Genomic DNA, 26,529 nt, shown 5'->3' with positions numbered 1-26,529 from the left:
AGATATGACACCTAAATCACAAGCAGCCACAATAACAACAACAAAAAAATGGACTTCATCAAAATTAAACCTTTATGCTGCAAAAAAGACAACTTTCATGAAAGGGAAAATATAACCCACAGACTCTGAGAAAATATTTGCAAGTTATATACTGATCTAATAAGGAACCTGTAACCAGAAAACATAACAAGTCAATAATCTAAAGAGATAAATAAAGGGAAATAAGAGGTATATAGATTGGAAAGGAAGAAATTAAAAGACCACAAAACCCTAATTTTTAATAGGCAAATGATTTGAATAGACGTATTTCCAAAGAAGATATGCAAATGATCACACAACACAGGAAAAGATGCTCAACATCATTAGCCATCAGGAAAATGCAAATCAAAACCACAACGAGATACCACTTTATAGCCACTAGGATGGCTGTAACCAAAGCCAGGTAATAAGTATTGGTGAGAATAGAGAGAAATGGGAACCTTTATACATTGCTAGCTGGAATATAAAGTGGTGCAACTGCTTTGAAAACTTGTTAGTTTCTCAGAAAGTTAAACAAAGAGTTACCATATGACTCGCTAATTCTATTCCTAAGAATATTCCTTGAAGAACTGACAATAGGTGTTCAAATAAAAACTTACACACGAATGTTCATAGCAGCATTATTTATAAGAGCCAAAGAGTAGAAACCCTCAAATGTCCATCAGCGGATGAATGGATAAACAATTATTCAGCTGTAAAAAGGAGTAAAGTACTGATGTACACAACAACATGGAGGGAACTTAAAAATATTATGCTAAGTGGAAAAAAGGCCAGACACAAAAGGTGACATATTATGACTCTACTTACATGAAATGTCCCAAATAGGCAAAAAATACAGACAGAAAGTAGATTAGTAGATCCCAGGGCCAGGAGGACAGAATGGGGAGTAACTAATAATAGAAATAGGGATTTTTTTTTTTTTATTTTTAATTTCAGTGTGCTTGTTCATGTTTGTTTTAAAGTACTCCTTTTTTGTTGATTTTCTTCTTTCTCCTGCGGTGCTGGCTGTTTTTGATGTTGTTAGTAGAGACGTGGTCTTACTCTGGCTGACTGCTTCTCATAAGGGTTTTGAACCTCTGAGCTCAGGCAATCCACCCGCCTTGGCCTCCCACAGTGCTGGGACTACAGGCGTGAGCCACCACGCCCGGCCAAAAATAGGGATTTTTTAGGGCGATTAAAAACATTCTGGAATTACATTGTGGTAATGGTTGCACAAGTCTGTGAATATACTAAATATGCGTACTTTTTTTTTTTTTTAAATTAGGGTCTTGTGGGCGGCGCCTGTGGCTCCAGGAGTAGGGTGCCGGTCCCATATGCCGGAGGTGGCGGGTTCAAACCTAGCCCCGGCCAAAAACCACAAAAAAAAAAAAAAAAAATAAATTAGGGTCTTGCTCTGTCATCCAGGCTAGAAGTGTGGTGATCATCATAGCTCACTGTAGTTTCAGACTTCTCAGCTCAAGCAATCCTCCTGCTACAGCCTCCCAAATAATTGGGCTATAGGTGTGCACTTCCAGGCCTGATTAACTTTAAAAAAAAAATTTTGTAGAGATGGGGTCTCACTATGTTGCCCAAGTTGGTCTCAAACTCCTGACTTCAAGCACCTTCTAGTATCTCGACATCCCAAAGCTAGGATTACAGGTGTAAGCCACTATGCCCAGCTGGAATTGTATACTTTTAATGAATAAATTTTATGATAGGAGAATTATACCTCAATATAGCTGTTATTTAACAAATCATTAGTAACAAATAAATAAAAGCCAATGCTCATCCTTGGAAGATGAATTAACATAAAGTCCTGAAGGCTCTGGGCTGTGGTGGGCACCTGTAGCCCCAGCTACTTGGGAGGCTGAGGCAAGAGAATCACCTGAGCCCAGCGTTGGAGGTTGCTGTGAGCTGTGTGACACCATGGCACTCTACCGAAGGTGATAAAGTGAGACTCTTTACAAGAAAAAAAAAGGAAAACATCTTTAAACTGCTCAACCCTTTTCTTCTTCTAAGTGGTCTGAGATGGAAATTAAGCACTGAAGAAATAAGACTTGAGCTCCATCCCAGTTCTCAGCCCAGTGAAAGAGCGATGCATATAAATTCAGTAAGTGTAATTATAGACAGGATGTAAGATACAAGAAACAAAAATAAACTTAAAGTGAACGGAAGCCCTAAATATAAGAAGAAGAAAAAAACTTAAGAACTGTTAGAAGAAAACTTAGGAGAACAGGTTTTTTATCTTGGTATGGCATAGTATTTTTTTAAAGAAGATAAAAAAACACCAAAGACTTTTACAGTTTTTTTTTTTTTTTTTGGCGGGGGCTGGGTTTGAACCCGCCACCTCTGGCATATGGGGCCAGTGCCCTGCCCCTTTGAGCCACAGGTGCTGCCTAACACAAAAGACTTTTTTTTTTTTTTTTGTGATTTTTGGCCAGGGCTGGGTTTGAACCCACCACCTCCAGCATATGGGACTGGCGCCCTACGGCTTGAGCCACAGGCACCACCCAACACAAAAGACTTTTAAATTAGACTTCATTAAAATTAAATTTTGTACATTAAGAGATACCTACCATACAGCAAGTCTAGGGGAAGATACTTATGACTAAGGATTAGTATCCAGAATATATATCACTTCTCCTCTTTCGTCTCAGTCACAGAAGTGGGATATGACAAAGGAGCTGCTGCTGTGGCTCTAAGATCTTCCACTTTTGGATGTTAACGTGTGGTAAACATGGCTACCTGCCAACCTCAAGAGAAAGTATAACTGGAGTGCCAAGGCTACAAACAAAATACCACACAGACCGGATCAAATGAAGTGCCTAAAAAAGATATACTGCAGATTTAGGCATGAATCTCAAGAAGTATCAACAACTATACCCAAGAGGGCAGCTATTGCAACATCCAGTTCACCTTAACAATTTCAATAATTTGGCCAGGTACAGTGGTTCACACTTGTAATCCTAGCACACTGGGAAGCCGAGGCGGGTGGACTGCCTGAGCTTCACAGTTTTGAGACCAACCTTAGCCAGAGCAAGACTTCATCTCTAAAAATAGCTGGGCATTGTGAAGCCTATAGTCCCAGCTTTTCAGGAGGCTAAGGCAAGAGAATCGCTTAAGCCCGAAAGTTTGAGATTGACTCGGTGCCCGTAGCTCAGGGCACTGGCCACATACATGGAGGCAGGAGGGTTTGAACCCAACCTGGGCCTGCTAAACAACAATGACAACTGCACCAAAAAAAATAGCCTGGCATTGTAGCAGGCACCTGTGGTCCCAGCTATTTGGGAGGCTGAGCCAAGAGAATCGCGAAAGATCAAGAGTTTAAGGTTGCTATGAGCTGTGATGCCATGGCACTCTACCTAGGGCAACATAATGAGACATGGTCTCAAAAAAAAAAGAATTTCAATAATTAATCATGCAATAAATGTTATGGTTTAAAAATATATATGACGTATAATTATCATCCTAAAAAACTCGACAATAAAAAAGGTTAGCAAACCAAATGAAAAATAGGCAGAAATTTTATAATTCACAAGAAAGAAAACCTAAATGGTCAATAAATATAAGAAAAGATGATCAAGTTTACTAGTAACCAAGGAGAAAGATTAAAACGACAAGATACCTTTTCATATGCATCAGATCAGCAAAAACTGATAATACCAAATACTAGTAAGAATACAGACAAAAGAACAATTCGGGAATACCTAATAAAGGAACAACAAGCCCCATGGAAAAGACATAAGAGGTGGAATCAACAGGACGTGGTAACTGGCTAGAACGTATAGGTGAAAAGAAGGGAAGGGGTTAAGTATCAGCCTGGCGTCTAAGATGGACTCAAAGGAGGAAAGAAAAGGAGGTTTCAGGAAAAATAAACCTTTCCTTTGAAAGTGTTGAATTGCAAATAAGGCCTCTTATTGAAGGAAACTAACATTAAAAGAATGTAGACTTGAAAGGTTAGAGGTACACACTCTAAGAGTTTCTACCCAAACTCTGTCTTTGTGAATGCACTAACATCAGATGTCTCATGCCCAAAAGGTCAGACATGAAGCAGAGATTAGAGTTCCAGAAACATCTTCCCTCTGACACACTTTAAATACAAGTGTTTAAACTACGTTTTAAGTAAAGCCCTATTTCTGAAAAGGTCAAACTTTCCAGCTGCCTACTTTTTTTCATTAAAAGAAAGTGAATGTCACAGGAGCCAACCTGAGGGGCTCTTCAAAGGGCAAACCTTGGTGAGCACAAAAAAAGACAGTAATGGATCATAACCTATATGGTAAAATAAAGTGTATTATAAATATACAGAGTATACATTATAATTCTAGATATTTGGATAAATAAATAAATGAGGGATAAAGGATAGTTACTTTCTTATTCCAATTAATAAATATATAAGCAAAAGAGAAGATCACTGTTTGGCAAATACCACACTAATAACTGTTGCAGACAACATGATCAGGATATTTGCAGTTTCAAAGTATCATCCCTCAAAATACTTAATTACAAAGCAGAAAACCAGCAACTTTACAGCAGAGAAACCTAGCAGACACTATCTTACTGAAGTGATCATGGTAAACATGACCAGTAATGCGATATATATACCAACATCAGATACTTCTTGCACAGAGAACGGCAGATCATCACTTCTGGAGTATTATTGCAAAAAATGAATGACTTTAAATTAATCATGAGAAAACATCAAAGCCAAACAGAGACAATCTACAAAGTAATAGGCCAGTACTTTCCAAATGAGTCAAGGTCAGGAAAGACAAAGATAACTCCCAACCACCTCCCTACATTGACCACCTCAAGTTGACCTAATTTTCATACATACACCGTATGTGTATACTAGTATAGGAGGCCTAGTGCTTTACATTAACCACCTCTGTATCTTGACCGGTTTGTTACAGTCCCTTGAGTGGTCAACTTACAGAGGTTCTACTTTATCTTTAATTGGAAGAGGCTAAAGGACGTGACAACAAAAGTTATGTGTGATCCTAGATTGAATCCTAGACCAGAAAAGGAACATAAAGGGGGACAAATGGCAAAATTTGAATTAAGGCCTATAGATTATAGTACTGTATCAATATTAACTTCCTGGTACGGATACAAAAAATATTAACATTTGAGGAAGCTGAGCGAAACGTATATGGGAATTCTATACACTATTTTTGCAACATTTATTAAGATTAAAATTATTTCAAAAATGAAAAGATTAAAAAAAAAAACTAATAAAAAAAGTGAGTAGAATGACATCTGAATGTTAAAGAAAATGTTGTCCCAAACAGCATACATTTAATATTTCAGGAAAGGCAAGTACCACTCCAAGCCCCCTTTTAAGCAGAGTGTATGACGATGTAGTTAAGCAGATTCAGCAAAGACACAGTACTGGGAACATTGAGAAGTAAGAATGGAAAGTGGTAGAAGAGAAAGGAGAAGGCAACTGCAAAAAGGCCAGCTGCCAGAGCTATACACGCCTCTGCAGCCTCCGAGATTAGCTCTAGTCCCCAGGGCACACTAACTAGCCTACTATCATGCAGGGACAAGTTAGAGCCTCATCTATGAAATGAAGATGACTCCACTCATCTTACAGGGTTGTTAAGAACTGATTCTCTGGCTCAGCACCTGTAGTTCAAGCAGCTAAGGCGCCAGACACATACACCAGAACTGGCGGGTTCGAATACAGCCCAGGCCTGTCAATCAACAATAACAACTACAACCAAAAAACAGCCAGGTGTTGTGGTGGGCGCCTATAGTCCCAGCTACTTGGGAGGCTGAAGCAAGAGAATAGCTTAAGCCCAGGAGTTGGAGGTTGCTGTGAGCTGTGATGCCACAGCACTCTACCTAGGGCGACAGTTTGAGGCTCTGTCTCAATAAAAAGAACTGTGATTCTCATGTAACAGGCGTTTAACAAAGGGTTCACACTGATGATCCTAATTCAGAGAAAAGGTTTAATCATACTTGAGTTTAAGAAAACAGAAAAATATGTTGGGCAGTGCCTGTCGCTCAGTCAGTCGGGTGCCGGCCCCATATATTGAGGGTGGCGGGTTTGAACCCAGCCCCGGCCAAACTGCAACAAAAAAATAGCTGGGTGTTGTGGCAGGTGCCTGTAGTCCCAGCTACTTGGGATGCTGAGGCAAGAGAATCGCCTAAGCCCAAGAGCTGGAGGTTGCCGTGAGCTGTGACTGCACAGCACTCTACCAAGGGTGACAAAGTGAGACTCTGTCTCTAAAAAAAAAAAAAAAAAAAGAAAGAAAAATATGTAATTCATCTTAAATAAACTTCTGTTTAACAAGGTTTTTAAAAAAGCCACAGTGCTGAAAGAAGTAAAGCTTCAAGTACCTGGGAAAAGCACTAATATGAAATACCTCATTCCCACAGAGTATCAGACAAATGAAACTTAAACTACTTGGATCTTCGATCCAACTAGAGTTAGCTAAATATCTGAAACACCACTCATTATGATAAATCACCAGTTTTCTTTTGTGCTTTACCCAGACAGCCTCAGTACAGTCTCATATTTGTATCATGTGATGCTTTTTGTCGCCTTTTTTGGCTTCAAGCACTTTTCTAAACCAACCAAGACCTAACCCACAAAACATTTTACAATTTATGCATCTGTGGAATTCTGGGTGATTTTAATTTTTCTGCTTCCTAAATTTTATGTAAGATAGCAATGCTAAATTTTAATGGAAAATGAATAATTTACAAATAAAAGAAAACTCGTTATAACCAGATTCCTGATTTACCGCCTTAGCTAAGTCTGTCAAACAGTATAGTTTGAACCTACACCTTGAACATAGTCATATTAGCCTGGTTGCAAAGATTCAATATTTAGTCAACATTCCAGATGATTAATGCTGCACTTCTATTTCATCATTTCCTTGGATATATTAAAATGGTAATGGGGATGAAAAGAAAAGTGCCTACCTCTACGGCATTTGCAATATAACGGTGGTCACCTTCAACTTTGACAGAGAAGTCATAATAACCACTGGAAAATTTGACATTCATGAAGTTTAGTTCAAAAACATCCCTGTTAAGAATAGCAGCAAGGTTAGCAAGAATTCATGTAGGAAAATCATGGCTATAATAAAAAAGGCCTATGAAGTGTCTTCCTGAGACAGATAAGGGCCTATGAAGTGTCTTCCTCAGATAGATAGTCCTGCTCGTTAAGTTACTTTTTGACTTCCTATCCTACTTGGGGAATCTCATGTTCAATCACATATTATAAGTATAATGTGGCTGGAAAACTTCAAAACTATCTAAAATTACCTAAGTTTCCAAAGTTTTCTTTTCCTTTGTTTCCCTCTCAGCTCCTAAAATTCTGCCTCTTTCTGGTAGCCTTCCACAATTTAATATAAAACAGGTTAAGTCTACAGTATGATTCCAATTATGTCTAACAGGAACACAAAAAAACAATAGAAGGAAATAGTACAACATGCTCAAAGAGGCTGATGTAGAGGAGTACGGTTGTGGGTAATTTTTTGGGTTTATCTTACTTGTCCATGTTTTGTGAATTTCTCAGAAAGGATTATCTTGGCCAGGTTCAGTGGCTCATGCCTATAAACTAAGCATTCTGGGAGGTCAAGGAAGGAGGATCACTTGAGCTCAAGAATTTGAAACCAGCCTGAGCAAAAGGGAGATCCCATTTCTACCAAAAATAGAAAAATTAGTCAGGCACTGTGTCACATGTCTATAATCCCAGCTACTTGGGAGGCTGAGACAGGAGGATCACTCAAGTCCAGGAATTAGAGGTTACAGTGAGCTATGATGACTCCACTGCACTCACTCTAGCTAGGGCAACACAGAAGGTCTCTGTCTCAAAAAAGATATATCTTGTTTTTATAAGAAAATGTTAGGCTGGGCACAGTGGCTTACACCTGAATTCTTAGCACTTTGGGAGGCCAAGGTAGGAGGATCATTTGAGGTCAGGAGTTTGAGACCAGACTAGCAAAGAGACCCCATCCCCACTAAAAATAGGAAAATTAGCAGGGCATGGTGGTGCACACCTGTAGTTCCAGCTACTCAGGAGGAAGACCATTTGAGCCTAGAAGTTTGAGGTTGCTGTGAGCTAGGCTGAGGCCATGCTACTCCAGCCTGGGTGACAGAGTAAGATTCTGTCTCAAAAAAATAAATTTTTTTTTTTTAATTTTTATTTTAAAAGGTAAATAAGAGAATTTCTAACTTTATCTATACAGCAAAATACTAATGTCTTTTACTATTCCACTGATAATTTCCAAAAATGACTTTGCTTTTTATTTATTTATTTTTTAAACGGAGTCTCACTCAGTTGCCCTGGGGTTGAGGGCCATAGCATCATATCTCACAGCAACCTCAAATTCTTGGGCTTAAGCGATTCTCTTGCCTCAGCCTCCTAAGTAGCTGGGACTACAGGCACCTGCCACAACCCCCAGCTATTTTTTATTAGAGACAGACTCTTGGTCTTACTCAGTCTGGTCTCAAACTCCCAAGCTCAAGCAATCCACCTGCCTTGGCCTCCCAGAGTGCTAGGATTACAGGTATGAGCCACCACACCCGGACAATTTTGCTTTTTAATTTCACATATTGCCTCTTTATGACTGTCTAAAAAAACACTTTGAGCTCAGCACCTGTAGCTCAGTGGTTAGGGCGCCAGCCACATGCACTGGTGCTGGTGGGCTCAAACCCAGCTCGGGCCTGTTAACCAACGAAAATTGCAACAAAAAAATAGGTGAGCGTTGTGGCGCGTGCCTGTAGTCCTAGTACCTGGAAGGCTGAGGCAAGAGGATTGAGTAAGCCCAAGAGTCTGAGGTTGCTGTGAGCTGTGATGCCACAGCACTCTTCCGAGAGTGACATAATGAAACTGTCTCTAAAAATAAAATAAAATAAAAGAACACTTTCTCTCTAAAATCCAACTCCTGATCTCTGTAACCTACTACTAATTTAACATTTTTTAAAGTCCCTAGAAAAACTAACCTTTCTTTTTTTTTTTTTGGTAGAGATACAGTCTCACATTATGTAGCTCAGACTGGTCTCAAACTCCTGGGCTCAAGTGATCCTCCCACCTCAGCCTTTTTTTTTTTTTTTTTTTGCAGCTGATCTACTAAGTTCAGCACTTCAGCTTCTTGAATGGCTAAAACTGTAGGCACACACCATTTTTACCCAGATTAACCCTTAATATTTTTAAATATTAGACCTGGGCAGTGGCTCTGAGGTGGGAGGACAGCTTGAAGCCAGGAGTTCAAGACCATCAAGAACCTATCCCTAAAATAATTTTTTTTTTAAATGGGCCAGGCATGGTGGCATGTGCCTATAGTTTCGGCGACTTAGGAGGCTGAGGCAGAAGGACTGCTTGCTCCAAAGAGGTTCAAGGTTGAGGTGAACTATAATCATACTACTGTACTCCAACCTTGGTGAAAGAGCAAGATCCCATCTCTTAAGATAAAAAAGTTTATATAACAACAATATATAATCATTCTAAAAATGATTATAGAAGAATATTTAATCCTGTGGAAAAATGTTCATGAACACTTTTAAAAGGCAAAATCCTAAATCAATTTAAAAAATCTGTATGCATAGTAAAAAGACTACCAAAAAAGGATTGTAAAATGTTACCAGTATTTATCTCTGGGTGGTAGAATTATAGGTGAGTTTTCTTTTTTGTTTTACTCACATCAGAAAAAAAAAAAATCAATAAATAGTAAATGTTAAAATAGCTACTTATAAGACAGAGCCAACTAGAAATAGGGCATACAACCATAAAACCAAAATTCTTTTAGTTTTAAAAATCCTTTCCTACATTCAGCTCTAGTGTTTTGATACCAGTAAATCAAATTTACCTAACTGGACTTTAAATAAATTTGGTTTTATGATCATGGCAATATCCATATTAATCTGTTACACTGGCTGTAGGCTAACTTCCAAAACAAACAGGTTAGTACCCAGCCAAAATGATCAGGACTTACTCTACAAGGGTGAAGGACGTCTTCTGGAGGACAGTGGCTCTGGAGGCAACAGATTTAGCATGTTCTAGTTTGACTGTCGCCTGAGTCAGAGGCTGGGACAGAACATTGGTGACTTGTAACTGAAAATAAATAAATAATTATCTGTAAGCAACAGAAGGCTGTAGAGAATTTTCTTTCTGGGGTGATTTATCTACGGGGTACAAGCAATGCAAAAAAGCAAACACCTTGTTTTAGAAAATCTTCTCTAACCTTTGATCTGCCGCCTATCAGAAATCTAATACGGAAAATCTAACAATTCAGTTAGGAACAGGATAGTTTGTTTATAGAATGCTAGAGCGGAGAGAATGCTAAAGATAATCTTGCCCAATTATTTCAGTTTTCAGATATGGAAACTAGAGCCAAGGGAAAGAAAATAACTGGTCCCAAATTACACAGGCCATTATACAGCTTTTTTTCCTGATTCCCTGTTCCACTCACTCTAGTACAGAATCTTTAAATAAAATTATCAGCCAGAAAAATACCTTAGGAAGGTATGAGTAACAGAAAAAATAAAGAAATATAGATAACATTAATAACTACCATTTGTTGAAAATTAACTCTATGCCCAATACTAGGCTGAGCCCTTCACATGTATCTTCCCATCAGTCATACAAGATAGATGGTATAATCTCTGTTTTGCAGATGAGGAAACTAAGGCCACAAAAGTTAAGAGATTGCCAAAGGTCATATGGTCAGTTAAGTGGTTGAGCCAGGACTTTTCAAAGCCAGTACTTTTTCCACTTTGTTCTCTAAGCCCCCCTTGACTCCAGTGAACTATATTGACCAGGATATTTATCACCCAAGTCTTTGTTGAGGGGATATGAGTTGTACAGGGGCCTAGGCAATTTTGAAGCACAGGGTACTTTTTCCAGAGGCTATCTGCGGGAACCACCTAAGTAGAACTAATGGAACAAACAGAAATTTCCTGTATGGAACCCCAACATTTACATATAAATAAAATGTTAATTTCTTATGAAGATCTGAGCTTGTCACTAATTTCTTTTTGTTGTTGTTGTTTGAGACAAAGTCTCACTTTGTTGCCCAGGCTAGAGTGCTGTGCCATCTTAGCTCACAGCAACCTCAAACTCTTGGGCTCAAGCGATCCTCTTGTCTCAGCCTCCTGAGTAGCTGGGATGACAGGTGCCTGCCACAACATCCAGCTTTTTTCCATTTTTGGTGGAGATGGGGTCTTTGCTCAGGCTGATCTTGAACTCTTGAGCTCAGGCAATCCACCCTCCTTAGCCTCCCAGAGTGCTAGGATTACAGGTGTAAACTACTACACCCACCACTAGTTTCCAAACAGCATCAAAATGTTTCATCTGAAATGAAACTTCTAAGCATATTCAAAATCTGTGCTTTGGTCCATTCAAAGAGTTAACGCAAAAAGAGGCCATGCTTACTCCTGTGTGAGAGGGAGGACTATCCTATAAAGAGGCAGATAGATATATGATCCTATTAATAACAGGGGGGAAGAGACCTGATATTTACTTTAATATTTATAAGGACCACAGTTACGTGGCAATTAAAATGCCTGTCTTAAAACAATATATTTAGAAAGATTTGGTACTGGAAAAGGCAGTCTTTCAAGATTTCTCTATATATCTAGAGTTACGGACCTAGAAATGCAATCCTCTTGCACTTGATTGATTAAAAGTCCATACAATTGGCTTGGTGCCTGTAGCTCAGCGGCAAGGGTGCCAGCCACACACACCAGAGCTGGCGGGTTTGAACCCAGCCCGGGCCTGCCAAACAACAATGACAACTACAACAACAAAATAGCCAGGTGTTGTGGTGGGTGCCTGTAGTCCCAGCTACTTGGGAGGCTGAGGCAAGAGAATTGCTTAAGCCAAAGAATTTGAGGTTGCTGTGAGCTGTGACGCCATGACACTCTACCGAGGGTGACATAATAAGAAAAAAAAAAGCCCATACAATTTAAAAATCCTCTGGCGGGAAAAAGACTTTTTGATAGATTTAAAGGGTTTTGTCACTAAAGGAAATGAACCTTGTCCTACATTTAATGGGTATTTCCTCATTGGAGCTATAGTTGGCTGCATACTATAGTCTAGATTTTTGAAAGCCTTCTGCTAGAAATGGCAATCAGAGTGGCACACCCACGGCCTGGCAGTCATACCCGCAGGATGGCCTGTTCGTGAGTGTCAGGGGCAGAGCTCTCAGGCACAACCACCACTGGCACATGGTAGCGATTCTGGGAGAGCGCAGCAGCAGCAGAGGCGACACTGAAGGCTTCTGAGAGTGACTCGAAGTTCTTCTTGCTGAAAATCGTGTTCATAAGCTGGACGACCTGATCCTGAAAGAGAAGGGAAACGTGGCTGCACATCTTCCTCCAGCAGGAAGGTAGGAGGGCCACCTGTCTCCCCACACACTCAAGTCATTTTATCTGCTTCAGGTTGTTCACATGGACTGTCTTTTAGCAGAAGGAGAAAAAGGAGATTGGCAGAAGGAGAAAAAGCAAATATTCTCCATTTAAGTTTAAGGCTTGAATTGATTAGTTTTTTCTACTTTCTACTATAAGCTGAAATTCATACATTTATTATTTGCCAACCATTTAATGAAGGCTTACCATAAAAATGCAAAATACTTCCAGATAACTACAGAGATATGAAAGTACATCATAAAATACATACAACAGTAATCATTTGTTAAATGCCTGCATATGCCAGGCATCCTGACAGTTACTCTACATGCCTTAACTTGAACCTTCATAAAACCCCTAAAAGACTGGTACTATCAATGTTTTCCAAACGAGGAAAACTGAAGCCAAGAGGCTATATAACTTCTCCAAGTCAAAGTAAAAAGAGCAAGAGCATGCAGGTCTGTTCGTGTCCAAAGTCCTTCCACAAGAAAATTCATTCTTTCTTGATTCCCATCACCCACACAACTAAACTACCTTCCCTCCCAATCTACTTGTAAGTAGTAAATTGAGGCAAAGTGTGCATCAAGAAGGCCTAACTTTACAGCTAAAATGTACATTAGAAAGAAACTAAAATAATTCACCATTAAGAACTAGGCTTACTTACCTACAGCAAGGATGATAACATTTTTTTAAACTAAAAAAAAAAAAAAACCCTAATGGGCTGCTTAGAGGAGAAAACTAAAAGCAATTTTTTAAAAAAGCAGAACCTAAAAGGCATTATTAAAATTCTAGAGGTTGTTTGCTTAGGAGGAAACCTTTTCCACTTCAATCAGTTTTGTTTTTTAAAATCTACCATCTAACAAAAGAGCTCCTTTGTTCCTGACAGTGTTATTCACAGTCGACATGAAATAATTTTCTTTAATTGTACCAATTACATTTTTCCATCACCAGGCTGTTGACAAGTTAAAATGGATGACTGTTCACTAGAATTGTGTCAAAAGAAAGCAGTGACAGCAAAATTACTCTAGCCAAATAACAGTTAGTAAAAGCTTGGAAATAAAGAAAAAGTTTAAGTTGTATATGTCTAACATTACCAATTCATCTACTTCACCAGGTACAGAGAATCCCCAAATAATCTACACCGTAAGTTCCTACCTTCTTGCACTTTCACCCAACAGAAAGTAAAAGGGAGTCTATTTCTAGACTTCCTACATTTAGGATGAAGGAAAAGACACAAAAAGAATGCTAATACACAAATAAGTTATTTGATCATATCCTTGGAGAAAATATGAAACTAATTCAAAAGATGCAAGACAAATAATTATTTACTATTTAATTAAAGAAACTCATAATACACAAAGAAATCAAAGTTCTAACTTAGAACCCACATCTCTTCTCCTAAAATTTAAATGATAGCAGCTTATATTGTAAGTACTTTACATCAAGGTCTGGTAACCGTGTCAAAGACAAAGTCCTACTCCAAAAGACTTCCCACACACACTTCAACTAAAGGTTCTTTCAGGTTAAGAAGCTCTTCTTAGGAAAAAAAAAAAAAAATTAATTCTTAGCAGGTATCTAGGAGACACAGAGCCTCTCAGTAAACTATGTCAACCAGCAAAGATTAGCTAAGATTTAGCCATTACTGAGCATGAGGGGAATGGAGAATAGACAATTTCGAAGTACAGGGCACTTTTCAGAGAAAGAGGACTCGCATAGCCACCAAAGTAGAAAGCATTCACAAGATCAACACTTAGGAAGAAAAGCGGGATAAACAAGTGTAGTGTACTCAGCCTTCTTGCCGTGACATGTATGTGCCCCATTTAAAGCAAGTGTGACAATCTGTTTACAAGTCTGTCCCACTGATAACCAGTTTCTTTAGGGCAGGCATTTCATCTTCCCATTCCTCATTCTTTTTTTCTTTTTTTTTTGTAGAGACAGAGTCTCGCTTTATGGCCCTCGGTAGAGTGCCGTGGCCTCACACAGCTCACAGCAACCTCCAACTCCTGGGCTTAAGCGATTCTCTTGCCTCAGCCTCCCGAGTAGCTGAGACTACAGGCGCCCACCACAACGCCCGGCTATTTTTTGGTTGCAGTTTGGCTGGGGGCCGGGTTTGAACCCGCCACCCTTGGTATATGGGGCCAGCACCTTACCGACTGAGCCACAGGCGCCGCCCATCCATTCCTCATTCTTAATGCCTAACCCAAGACACTGAAATGACAAACCCTAAAGTACAGTCTGAACATCCCTTTCTGAGAAAAGCTATCCTTAGCAGATAAAGCTGACAATCCCCTTGGGTTTCATCCCCAAGAACTGTTAAGACAGGCACCTCCTTAACAGATGGCTCAGTTCCCACATGATCCATGAGCTTGTAGGTGGCAGCCACAAATAACGCCGTTGTTTCCAGTCCTTCTTCAAATTGGAGATACATGCCCCCCAGTTCATCCAGACGAGCTACAAGGTCCTGTCACAACAAAAAAAAAGCATGTTGGATGTCAAGTGATAGTATAAGATGCACAAACCAATGCCAAGGCTGGTATGAACACAATTTTGAGGAATGTCTTACTCTAAAATATGAGGGTTATCTCAGTTACTCAAAAAAGGTGAGTAGGGAGAAAGTAAAGTGTATCATGTAGACATCTGAAGAGAACAGTATCCTCAGCAGCTGTGAGAGTGCTCCTTCCCTAGCCCCTTTACTCAGCCCCAAGCACAGAAGTCATGGCACTGAAGGCCTCGGCTACTCTGGGCAGAAGGCCAGTGGGCTGGGCTGTAGTGTACCAGAAATGTGACACACATGGAGTTCGTGTATCAATGTGGATACAACCTACAAAGCAAAGCATTTCCCTTTCTTATTTAATGCTCCGAAAGATGAAGAAGGACATACTGCTCTCCTGGGCAACATGACCAGGCAGCCAATGTGCCTGTGCAGAATCCTGTGATGACAATATCAGGACTTTTCTGGCTATGCAGCTCATGAGAGTGGCCCTGAGGAGCAGGATCTCCTGGGCAAAGGAAAGAGTGGAGCAATAATAAAAAAAGCCTCAGTGACCATTTCCCCAGTACCTATTATATACAAATTCCCAGGGACATCTTGCTCTAGTACAAAGAAATTAAGTGTGCCGTGGATATAAAATGTGGGCTGGGCACTGCGGCTCAGACCTATAATCCTAACACTCTGCATGGCTGAGGTAGGAAGATCACTTAGCCCAGGAGTTCAAGACCAGCCTGAGCAAGAGCAAGACTCCGTCTCTACTGAAATCAGAAAAAAAAATTAACCAGATTTGGTGGTACACACTGTAGTCCTAGCTACTTGGGAGGCTGAGGCAGGAGGATTGCTCAAGCCCAGGAGTTTGAGGTTACAGTGAGCTATGATGAACGCCACTGTACTCTAGCCAGATTCTGTCTCAAAAATAAATAAATAAATAAAATAAAAGGCAATGTAACTGGCTAAAACAAATCATACATGTCTACCTGTAAGACTCTTCTACAGAATGTCAAAGACAGGAGCTAGGAGATCTATTTGGCAAAACAGATTCACACCTCAATCTCCTCCACGATGTTCCTCAGGTCAGCCTGCTGGGACAGGTAGGATGCTGTCTGCAGAGCCTGGACTGTTCTGGAAGTTAAAGAGTAGAACCTCAATGAATGGTAAGTCCCCTTTCAACTATTTATCCCTTCTCATATCCAGATACCTTCACAAATATCCCAATTTTTTGGGGGGGTGGGGGGACAGAGTCTCACTCTGCTGCCCTGGGTAAAGTGCCACGGCATCACAGCTCGCAGCAATCTCCAACTCCTGGGCTTAAGCAATTCTCTTGCCTCAGCCTCCCAAGTAGCTGGGACTACAGGCACCCACCACAACGCCCGGCTATCTTTTGGTTGCAGTTGTCATTGTTGTTTTGGCAGGCCTGAGCTGGATTTGAACCTGCCAGCTCTGGTGTATGTGGTTGGCGCCTTAGCCTCTTGAGCTATAGGCGCTGAGCCAATATCCCAGCTTTTAACAAGTTTATCCCATATTTTGCCATGTATAAAGCTCTCCTATATATTATGAGCACCCATAGTTTGGACCCCAAACTTTCAGAAAAAAAAAAAATCTTTTGTTTATATTTATGTACTTGATTTTTGTATTATGAAGGAATTCTAGCATTTATTTTTTAACATATTATGGTACAAGAAATAGACTTTTAATGTATAAGCAAAAATAAAAAAATTAAAAACATTCATACAGATATGGAACCAGAACTACCCATATATAATGTGTATCTTTGTTTTTCCCTTAAAAATGTATGCAAAAAATGTGTGCATTATACATGACAAAATGCAGTATTTATAATTTTAGTTGGAAAAGATGTGATAAAGTCTGGAAAACAGCTCAGTACTTGTAGCTCAGTGAGTAGGGTACTGGCTACACACACCAAGGCTGGCAGGTTTGAGCCCGGCCTGGGCCAGCTAAACAACAATGACAACTGCATCAAAAAAACAGCCAGGCGTTGTGGCAGGTGCCTGCAGTCCCAGCTACTTAGGAGGCTGAGGCAAGAGAATCGCTTGAGTCCAAGAGTTTGAGGTTGCTGTGAGCTGTGATGCCACAGCACTCTACCAAGGGCAACACAGTGAGACTCTTGTCTCAAAAAAAAGTCTGGAAAAGAACATCACAGCTTGAGAAGACAATCCAGGCCGTAAAACTAACAGCAGGAACTATGGGCACAGAGAGGACAGCAAGCACAGGTCACCCCTGCCCCACCTCCACCCCAAACTGGTTTTGTCCCTAATTGTATCCCACGCAGAACAATGAGACTGAGAATTAAGTTTATAAGAAATACGCTCTTAGGGAGAACAGGATTCCACTAAGTTGTTCTTGGCACCCCCTATGTTGTACAAGGCACCATGATAGGCAGAAGTTGGTGCCTGTTAATTTTCTACTTTTCTTTCTCCAAGACCAAAGAAATACTGTGGAATCAACATTTGTAGATTTTTGAGTAGAATTTGGAACTACTGTTCTGAAACCAGAGCAACACAATATGAAGAGGAGACATTCAGTAAACAGGCTGGCTGTCTAACACTTGGGCTACCTGCCGGGAGACATGAAGGTCACTCATCCTCTAACATTAAATAAAAGGAAAGGAAGAGAGGAAGTGTTCCAAAAGCAGAGCTCTTTTTTTCTTTTCCTGCTATTTATTTTTGATGATAAAAGTAAATATATGTCAAAAATTCAAACAATTCATTACTAAGGAAGTTAAAATTCCTGATAACACCTACCCTTAAAAGATAACTGTCCTCCGATTTGTTTTAACTTAATAATACAAGGTGGCCAAAACGTTAGTGCGCGACTGTAAACTGCACACAAACTTCATGGCCACCCTGCACATGTATACATATACGCATACATATAGGTATATGAATATACTTATAAATGTACTTCATTCTCAGTAACAATGACATCATTGCACTGTCTAAATATATCGTAATGTTAGTGATAAACATTTGTTTTAATTAGGTCACACAATGCTATAACTGACAACAATTATTCATATGTATCATTTTCTAAAAGTCTGAGGTCAAATTCACATAAAATCAACCACTGTAAAGTGAACAGTTCAGTGGCACTAACTACATTTAAATGCTGTACAACCACCACCTCTGTCTAGTTCCAAAGTATTTCCACCAGTCCAAATTATATCCTATACCCACTAAGCGCTTTCTCCCCTTTCTGTCTACCCTCAATCCCTGGCAAGCACCACTCTACGTTCTGTCTCTATGGATTTGGCTGTTTTGAATATTTCATATAAATGGAAATCACATAACGTGACCATTTGTGTCTGGCTTCTTTCACCGGTATGTTTTCAAGGCTCCTCCATGTTTGGAATGTATTAGTTCGTCATTCTTTTTTATGGCTTATTCATATATTTTTATCCATTTATAAGCATATTTCTATAAGACAGAATTTTTAATATGTTAGATGGGTATGTATACATAATGCTTATTAGAGTCTATGCTGTTAGTACAGATGATTTAGAAAATATAAATGGTGCTTTTCTGGGTGCAGTGGGGAAAGCTGAGGCCCTCTGGTGGTTAAAAAGACTGCTGCTGAACCCCAGAATGGCTCCCAAATTCCTAAGAGATGACTGGGCCTTTGTGTAAAACCACCACTTACCAAGTCAGTGTCTCAGGGAAGGTAGAGCAAGAATCTGTCTGCTCATGTGGAGATCATAACAATTTAGATAGCCTCCATGGAAAACTAATTTCATTTAGACGACAAGTTGGAAAACAGTGGGGTCATAATCACAGACAGAGAAGCCCCAGAACATTCAACAACTCTGATGGGATGCTTGTTGTTATAATTCACTTGAAGAAAAAAAGAAACCTTAATTTCCAAACAAGATAAAAATCCCACATCTGCTCCTGATAAATGCTGAGCTCAGCAAAAGCTGTTAATAGTCTATAAAGAACTTTTCAATTAAGATACTGTTTTGCTCTTCTTTGTAATGAGTGAGTGCCATACTGGTAATAACCTTAGAAGTTTTAAAATGAAATTAATCCATTTTTTGTCACTGGCTTTAATTACTTACTCCCCAGGCAGTAATTTCTTTTTCTCTGGAGTACAATATTCAAACACTAAGAAAGCAGATTCCTATCTTGCTAATATACAGCAGATGATTCAGAGAAATTGGTTTATGAGAGACCACAATGACATCTTTTCAGATGGTTCATTCAAACCTACGATATCTCAAGACAAGTTTACAAACGTATATTTCCTAGAATAAGCCCACTTAAATATAGAAAGCCTATTTAGATGAGTCCTACTTCATATCAGATTTCCTTAAATAGGGCAAATTAGTAATAATATTAGGCATCCTACCAATTTGATCTTCACAGTAACCCAGAGAAAGATCTCATTCTCTGGGTTTTACATATGAAAACTCTGAGATGCAGGGGGTTAAACAGCCTGTGTAGTCACAGAGGTAGAGTAGAAGAGCATGGATCTGAACACAATTCTATCTGTTCCAAAGCATGTACTCTTTCCACCTAAGGCTTTCTACAAAATAGTAGAAACACAAAATATAGTTTTAGCCTTTAACTCTTAGTTGGGCATATACTATGTGCCAGGTTCTATGAGCACTACAAATAAAGAAGCTTATAATCTAACAGAAATAATTACACCACAGCAAACCAAGTAATCAGCTGAGAAACCTAACAAGGAAATGATCTAGAAAAAAACTCCAATTCTTGAATGCCCACTAAGAACTGGGCACTGCACAAGGCTCTTCACATCTATGATCTCATTTAATCCTGACATTCACTCTAGGTTATTAGGACCATTGATTCCATTTTACAGACGAGGCTCAGAGAGGTTACTAACTTCCCTCAAATCACACAACAAGGAAGGAACACACCTACTGTTCCAACTCAATTCTGACTCCAGAATGAATCCACTTCCCTTGTACTTCTCCCTGTTCTGGAATTTTAAAGAAGGCAATCTCCCTTTTTGTTTGGAGGGAATGGGAACTTTTTTTATTAACAGGTGGCATCAGAGGAGCAAGGCACTGACAGGGACATCATGACATAAGATGGTGGGGACTGGGCAAGCAGTCCCCACAGGGATATGAGCAGAGATCAAAATATGTGACCTGAAATCAAAGGACCAAAAGGGCCAAACCCTCGTCAAAGTCCACCTCGGGAAAAGTATCAGCCCCATAGTCACTAATCCCCAACCGGTTTTTTTGCTTATTTGTTAGACAGAGGCTCAAGCTTTATTTATTTACTTATTTAGAGACAGAGGTTCAAGCTGTCGCCCTGGGTAGAATGCCATGGCGTCACAGCTCACAGCAACCTCAAACTCTTGGGCTTAAGCAATTCTCTTGCCTCAGCCTCCCAAGTAGCTGGAACTACAGGTGTCCACCACAGTGGCTGGCTATTTTTTTTTGGTTATTTGGTTACAGTTGTCATTGCTGTTTGGTGGGCCCAGATTGGATTCCAACCCGCCATCTCCGGTGTATGAGGCTGGCACCTTAGCCGCTTGAGCTACAGGCGCTGAGCCTAAGCTTCAGATTTAGACACAATTTGACTGTTAGCAAAAACTTAGAAACAATCTCAGTGTTTTGAAATGAGGAGCTGGTGTCATCAATCTCTTACTTAAAAATTTATAGGATCTCCAGGCATTCGACATGCTTTTTTAGGGGTCACAGGTGAATGGGGTACACAAAGAAAACTACGCAAAAATATTGTTTTAAATGAGGAATTTTAGTGTTAAAGGAAAAAACTACATATGCAGACAGTGCCAAAAAAATGTACATACATTTCAAGAAAGGAAAAAACTGTATTAAAATTGTAATACTTAAGCTCGGCACCTGTAGCTCAATAGCTAAGGGCGCCAGCCACATACACTGGGGCTGGTGGGTTCAAATCCAGCTGCTAAACAATGACAACTGCAACAAAAAAATAGCCGGGCATTGTAGTGGGAGCCTGTAGTCCCAGCTACTTGGGAGGCTGAGGCAAGAGAATTGCTTAAGCCCAAGAGATTGAGGTTGCTGTGAGCTATGATGCCACAGCACTCTACTGAGGGCGACATAGTGAGACTCTGTCTCAAAAAAAAAAAAATTGTAATACTCAATATATACCAATAACAAAAGATGAATACAAGTCACGCTGAGCACCTCTTATAATTACAAAAGTTAAACATGAATTGAGCATTGCAAATTTATACGTTTTTTCCTTTCTTTAAAAATTTTTTTTGACGACAGTCTCAATGTGGTGCCCTAAGCTAGAGCATCATGCAGTCAGCCTACCTCACAGCAACCTCAAACTCCGGGTTCAAGCAATGCTCCTGTATCAGCCTCCTGAGTAGCTGAGACTACAGGTGCCTGCCACAATACCCAGCTAATTTTTTACAGTTTTAGTAAAGATGGGGTCTTGCTCTTGCTCAGGCTGGTCTAGAACTCCTGAGCTTAAGCTATCCTCCTGCCTTGGCCTCCCAGAGTGCTCAGATTACAGGCATGAGCCCCCATATCCAGGTACTTTTTCCCCTTTTTGAAATGTGTATACATTCTTTTGGCACTCTCCATATTATCACATAAAAGTTTAGCAAACAATCTTGAAGTCAGTTACAATATTTCCGTTTATAATAAACACAGTTGTTCTAAGCCCCTTTCTTTAAGGTGCTTCTCCTTGACCCAAACCTTTTGCAGAACAGTGGAGTCTGATTCTTAGAATATTCTAAGAATATTCTTCCCACTTCTCCCACCAAATGCTGCCTCCCACAACTTGCAGGGTTCCTTAAGATCTTCTTCTTTACAGAGCCCCCACTGCCAAAATGTCCCTGGTCAACCCTCAACAACAGATGCATGTGGCTTTTCCTCGGTTATCCACCCTTGCTCTAGCCCTCTAACCTCAAAAGTTGATTGATTTGGTCTCTGTGTGGCTGTGTATTCACACTGTGACTCAGTACTTGCCTTCTACTGGAGCAGCTTGCAGAAGACTGTATCTATGTGAGATTCCTTGAGCACAAAGACCTTACCTGCCTTAATGTGGTATTATATCTGCAGGGTACCTGGTACATAATAGATGCCCAGGAAAATATCGGCTGAACCAATGAATAAACTTTCTCAGGATAGTACACGAGACAGAAGCCTGCAAAGTGCTCAAGACCACAACTCACGCTAGCACAGTCTCTTCCTTGCTGAGACGAGCAGTAAGAGCACCAAGTGCTTCTTGCGATGCCAAGGGAAGGCCAAGGCCACTTAGGGCTGCCACTGCATGGTAGATCTGGGTAACAGATGAGTCTTCACTGACAGCTCCCAGAAGCAGATCTTTGGTCTCATTTGAAATAGAGATCTAAGAAAGAATCGGCAGACACAGATTTTTAGAACAGGTCTTGGCAATTTGTGCCAGGCATGCCAAAGATGGCATGCAGAGCAGCTGCCAAAGTCACACCCGCCTCACACATGCTCACTCTCCAATCCCCAGAGAGCAGAATGCAATGTTGGTAAAACCTTTGCATGATGCTTTTGGAATATGTGCTGCTAAAGCAAGCACTGCACAACACTTTCGAAAAGATGGTGACAAGTTACTTGTCTACTTTTATGGTTCTCCTATGTTCAATAAAATGATTTCCAGGAATCTGGTGCGGGGATGTACTTTGAACATTTTTAAATGTTAAAGTGAGATGGAAAGAAAAAATAGGCCTCCTTGAAAAAAGGCAAAAACTCTAAAAACAAAAGTTATTTAAAACCCATGAAAAGGCGGTGCCCGTAGGTCAGTAGGTAGTGCACCAGCCACATACACCAAGGCTGGCGGGTTTGAACCTGGCCCAGGCCAGCTAAACAACAATGACAATTGCAACAATAAAATAGCTGGGCGTTGTGGCGGGTGCTTGTAGTCCCAGCTACTTGGAAGGCTTAGGCAAGAGAATCGCTTAAGCCCAAGAGTTTGAGGTTGCTGTGAATTCCCACCCACACCAATGCATTCTTACTGTTAAAAAAAGTAATAATCCAACTTGACCCTTCCCCTTTAAAAATGTATTTTACAGTTTAAAGTGAATGTCAGTGTAGGAACCTGGACTTACCTCACACCCTGAGAGAGCCTGGCTGGACTGGGCAGCATAGAAGAGAGAGTCCACATTGCTGGGGTCAAGGTTAGATTTAATGAAGGTGCATGCTTTCTACGTAAAGGAGAAAAGTCAATGTTAGTGGTGACAAATGCAGTGGAAAAACAAAGGTGCTTCTGTATAAATAAAATTCTCAGCCATGTATGATGGCGTAAAGAATGAGCTACATGGGATTGAGTTTTTTAAGTAGTTATATTCCTTAGGACACTGTATTACCCAAAATTGTTCACTTCGTACAAGGAGCAATAAGACTGAAGGTACGTTAGTCCTTCTGAACCTTAGGAAGGAAAGAAAGAAACCACTTCACCAATCTCCTGCTCTGACTTCCATAAATGATGATCTTCCTTTTAATGAATATAGGACCCTTAGGTAAACAGAATCACCATCCCTATCTAACTGACAAAGAAACTGGAGCTTGGAGTTGATAAGTAACCTAATGAAGGTGACAAAGCTAAATAAGTGGCAGTTTCCTCTTATTCCAACTGTGTTGGCATCTCCACTTAGGAGACTTCAAGGCCATGTCAGGCTCCACAGATCTAAATGAGGTTAAACCTTCTATCTCTTCACCTAGACTTCCCAGCCCACATACAAGGAATCAGCATGCATCTGACTACCCAAACCAGAAACCTGGGGACCATGCTTGACTTTTCCCTTCCAAGCCTATCAAGTCTACCTCCTTGTCATTTCTCAAACCCAGTCAATGTTTCTGTCACTGCCTTAGGGCAAGTCTTTGCCATTTCTCACCTCGACTGTTACAGTCATCTCCTAACTGGTCTCAAACCATGCGATCCATTCTGTACTCTGCTTCAAGAAGGATCTTCACAAAACATGAATATAACTGTGTTGCTTTGCTATTAAAATCCTTCAGTGAGGCTGCACGCAGGTGGCTCATGCCTGTAATCCTAGCACTCTGGAAAGCTAAGGCAGACAGATTGCCTGAGCTCAGGAGTCCAAGACCAGCCTGAGGAAGAGCAAGAACCCCATCTCTACTAAAAATAGAAAAACTAGCCAGGCGTGTTGATGGGCGCCTGTAGTCCTAGCTACTTGGGAGCTGAGGCAAGAGGATCACTTGAGCCCAAGAGTTTGAGGTTGCTATGAGCTATGATGCCAAGACACTCTACCAACGGCGACAAAGTGAGACTCTATCTCAAAAAAGAAAAACAAACCTTCGGTACTTCCTTATATATAATTCTGACACAGGGTGAAATGTCCTCCTAACTAATCTTCCCTCTCTGTGCCAGCTTCATCACTATATCCCTACCTCCACCTCCAAAATCCTATCCTCCACCCTACTGCTGTTACACTCTGCTCTGGCCATTTGCTAATTTTGAACCTGCTACTCTCCTTTCCAGGAGCACCCTTTTCTTAGTCCTTCGTATCTGCCAACCCAGGCCCTATCACCATCTCTGCTCAGACATTACATCTTCCAGACATTTATTCCAGGAGAGGCCAGAAGTCCTCCCTCACGCGCTCCCCCAAAGCACTTACACACTAACTACATCCCCTAGTGACTACCTAAGAGCAGAGACTTTGTGAACACCCATCATAGTGACCGGGGCCGAGTAGGTACGTTAACAAATCCCACGCTGCTTCTACTCTGCCCAACTCTAAGAAGTAGTACTGCATAGTTATACTGCTAACTATTTTAGTTGAAAAAATATAAATTTCGGCTATTCAAAATTATATGGTAATAATAACAGTTTGAAGTAAGTGCATCTGGGGAGTAGGACAGGGAGTAGGTGGACCATGCAAAAGACTGCTGCTTTTCACTAATCGCTGTTCTGTACTGCCTGATATTTGAATGTGTGCATACATATATGTTATTGCCACCAAAAAACTTTAAAAAATTTTTATAAATAAAATTTATAAAATAAAAAAATAAAACATTATTATTATAAATATTTATAATAATAAAATATAGGGCGGTGCCTGTGGCTTAGTGAGCAGGGCGCCGGCCCCATATACCGAGGGTGGCAGGTTCAAACCCAGCCCCAGCCAAACAGCAACAAAAAAATAGCCGGGTGTTGTGGTGGGCACCTGTAGTCCCAGCTACTCGGGAAGCTGAGGCAGGAGAATCGCTTAAGCCCAGGAGTTGGAGGTTGCTGTGAGCTGTGTGATGCCACGGCACTCTACCGAGGGCCATAAAGTGAGACTCTGTCTCTACAAAAAAAAAAATAAATAAATAATAATAATAATAAAATGTATAATATATAATAATATAATTTTTAATGAGTTTCGATCAGAAGTTTCAAAAGCCAGAAGAAGAAAAGGAAGAAACAAAATGCTTCACCCGGCATAATTAGGGACCAGAAGAAAATAAGTGAATCTACTCAAAGAGTCCTATCAGTACAATGAGTAAGTGAAAGACATGTGCTTGTCGCCATCTGGTGCTTTAACAATGGAATGCCAGCACCCGAGACGCCAAAACCAAGATTAAAGTCACTTCTACTCTATTGCTACTTCTTTTTAAGCACTTAAAATGTATCACCACTGTCCTAAATGCCTTATATACATTTCTCATGTGATCCTCAAATAATCCCACGCACTAGTACTCTTATTATCTTAATTTTACAGACAAAACTGAGGCATTAAAGAGGCAAAATAACTTGTCCACAGGCGCTCATTTCTTAACTGGGAGAACAAGAATTCTAATCCAGGTAGTCTGGCTCCAGAATCAGAGCTATACAACCTCCATCTCTCAAGAGATCTGCTCTGGAATAAAACAAGCATCACACCTACTCTGATTCTCTACAAAGACAATCCAAGGTAAACACACCCAGTTTTCAGTGGCTTTAGAACCCTAGTAGTTAACGACACAGTTTTAATAGCAGCAGAAGTGGGGAAGACCTCACAGCATAAGGTCAGTGAACCCTCCAGAGCTGAGGCTTTCAGGGGATTTGAAACTATGGCTCCAGCTGCTCTCTCACGTTCCAGACTCGTCTTCCCAAAGATTAGAAACTGCTCCCTAAATGTCTCATTATCTGCTCCCTTCCACTTTCTGTGCCCTGTATTAAGATTCCAGTTATCTAGACAGGCTCCTGAGCAAAGAACAGCAATGCCTTCCTCTACCACATATTTTCCCCTACAACTCCCTAGACCTAATCAGGTACCAAGTCCTGCAGAAAAGAGAGCAACTGTCTCTCATCAGCCTCCCCTCCTCATTATTTCCACCATGAACAGCTCTGCAGATGTCCTTACAGGTTGTACTACTTAGGCACACCCTGGCTGGCGCCCACATCAGATCCTTTGTGACCAGACCCACTTTTCCCACATGTGCCACCCACACTTCTACTCTAGCCACCCTGACCTCAGCTCCTGTCCTCAAGTGCTGTCAAGCCTTCAGGCTTTCTACAGCCTGTTCTTTCCTTTTGGATGCCCATTATCTCATCAATTCCACTTCTCCTAAAATATTAACAAAACTCAAGACTTGTTTTAAAACACAATTTCCTTCAGTCCTTCTTTCCCCTCCAGCTGCTACTATCTCTTTTCCCACACATCCAAACTTCTCCAAAAAGCTGGCTGTGCTCAAGTCTTCATTTCCTCACCTCTACTCC

General features: G+C 40.5%; 1 protein-coding gene across 2 annotated transcripts in view; it reads right to left on the bottom strand.

Annotated features, from left to right (window-relative positions):
* The window catches only part of RPN2 (ribophorin II), a 63,008-nt gene that overhangs the window by 24,656 nt on the left and 11,823 nt on the right, over nt 1–26,529 (bottom strand). For both annotated transcript variants that reach the window (XM_053574866.1, XM_053574867.1), the window contains exons 3-9: nt 22,934–23,029; nt 22,028–22,203; nt 15,916–15,991; nt 14,705–14,839; nt 12,136–12,312; nt 9,966–10,084; nt 6,949–7,054 (exon numbers count right to left, since the gene is read on the bottom strand). In XM_053574866.1, the coding sequence (XP_053430841.1) occupies nt 6,949–7,054; nt 9,966–10,084; nt 12,136–12,312; nt 14,705–14,839; nt 15,916–15,991; nt 22,028–22,203; nt 22,934–23,029 (885 nt within the window). The remainder of the gene's footprint in view (nt 1–6,948; nt 7,055–9,965; nt 10,085–12,135; nt 12,313–14,704; nt 14,840–15,915; nt 15,992–22,027; nt 22,204–22,933; nt 23,030–26,529) is intronic.

This window comes from Nycticebus coucang, chromosome 21 (assembly GCF_027406575.1).
Source record: "Nycticebus coucang isolate mNycCou1 chromosome 21, mNycCou1.pri, whole genome shotgun sequence".
NCBI lineage: Eukaryota > Metazoa > Chordata > Mammalia > Primates > Lorisidae > Nycticebus > Nycticebus coucang.
This window is presented reverse-complemented; position numbering and strand designations above follow the sequence as displayed.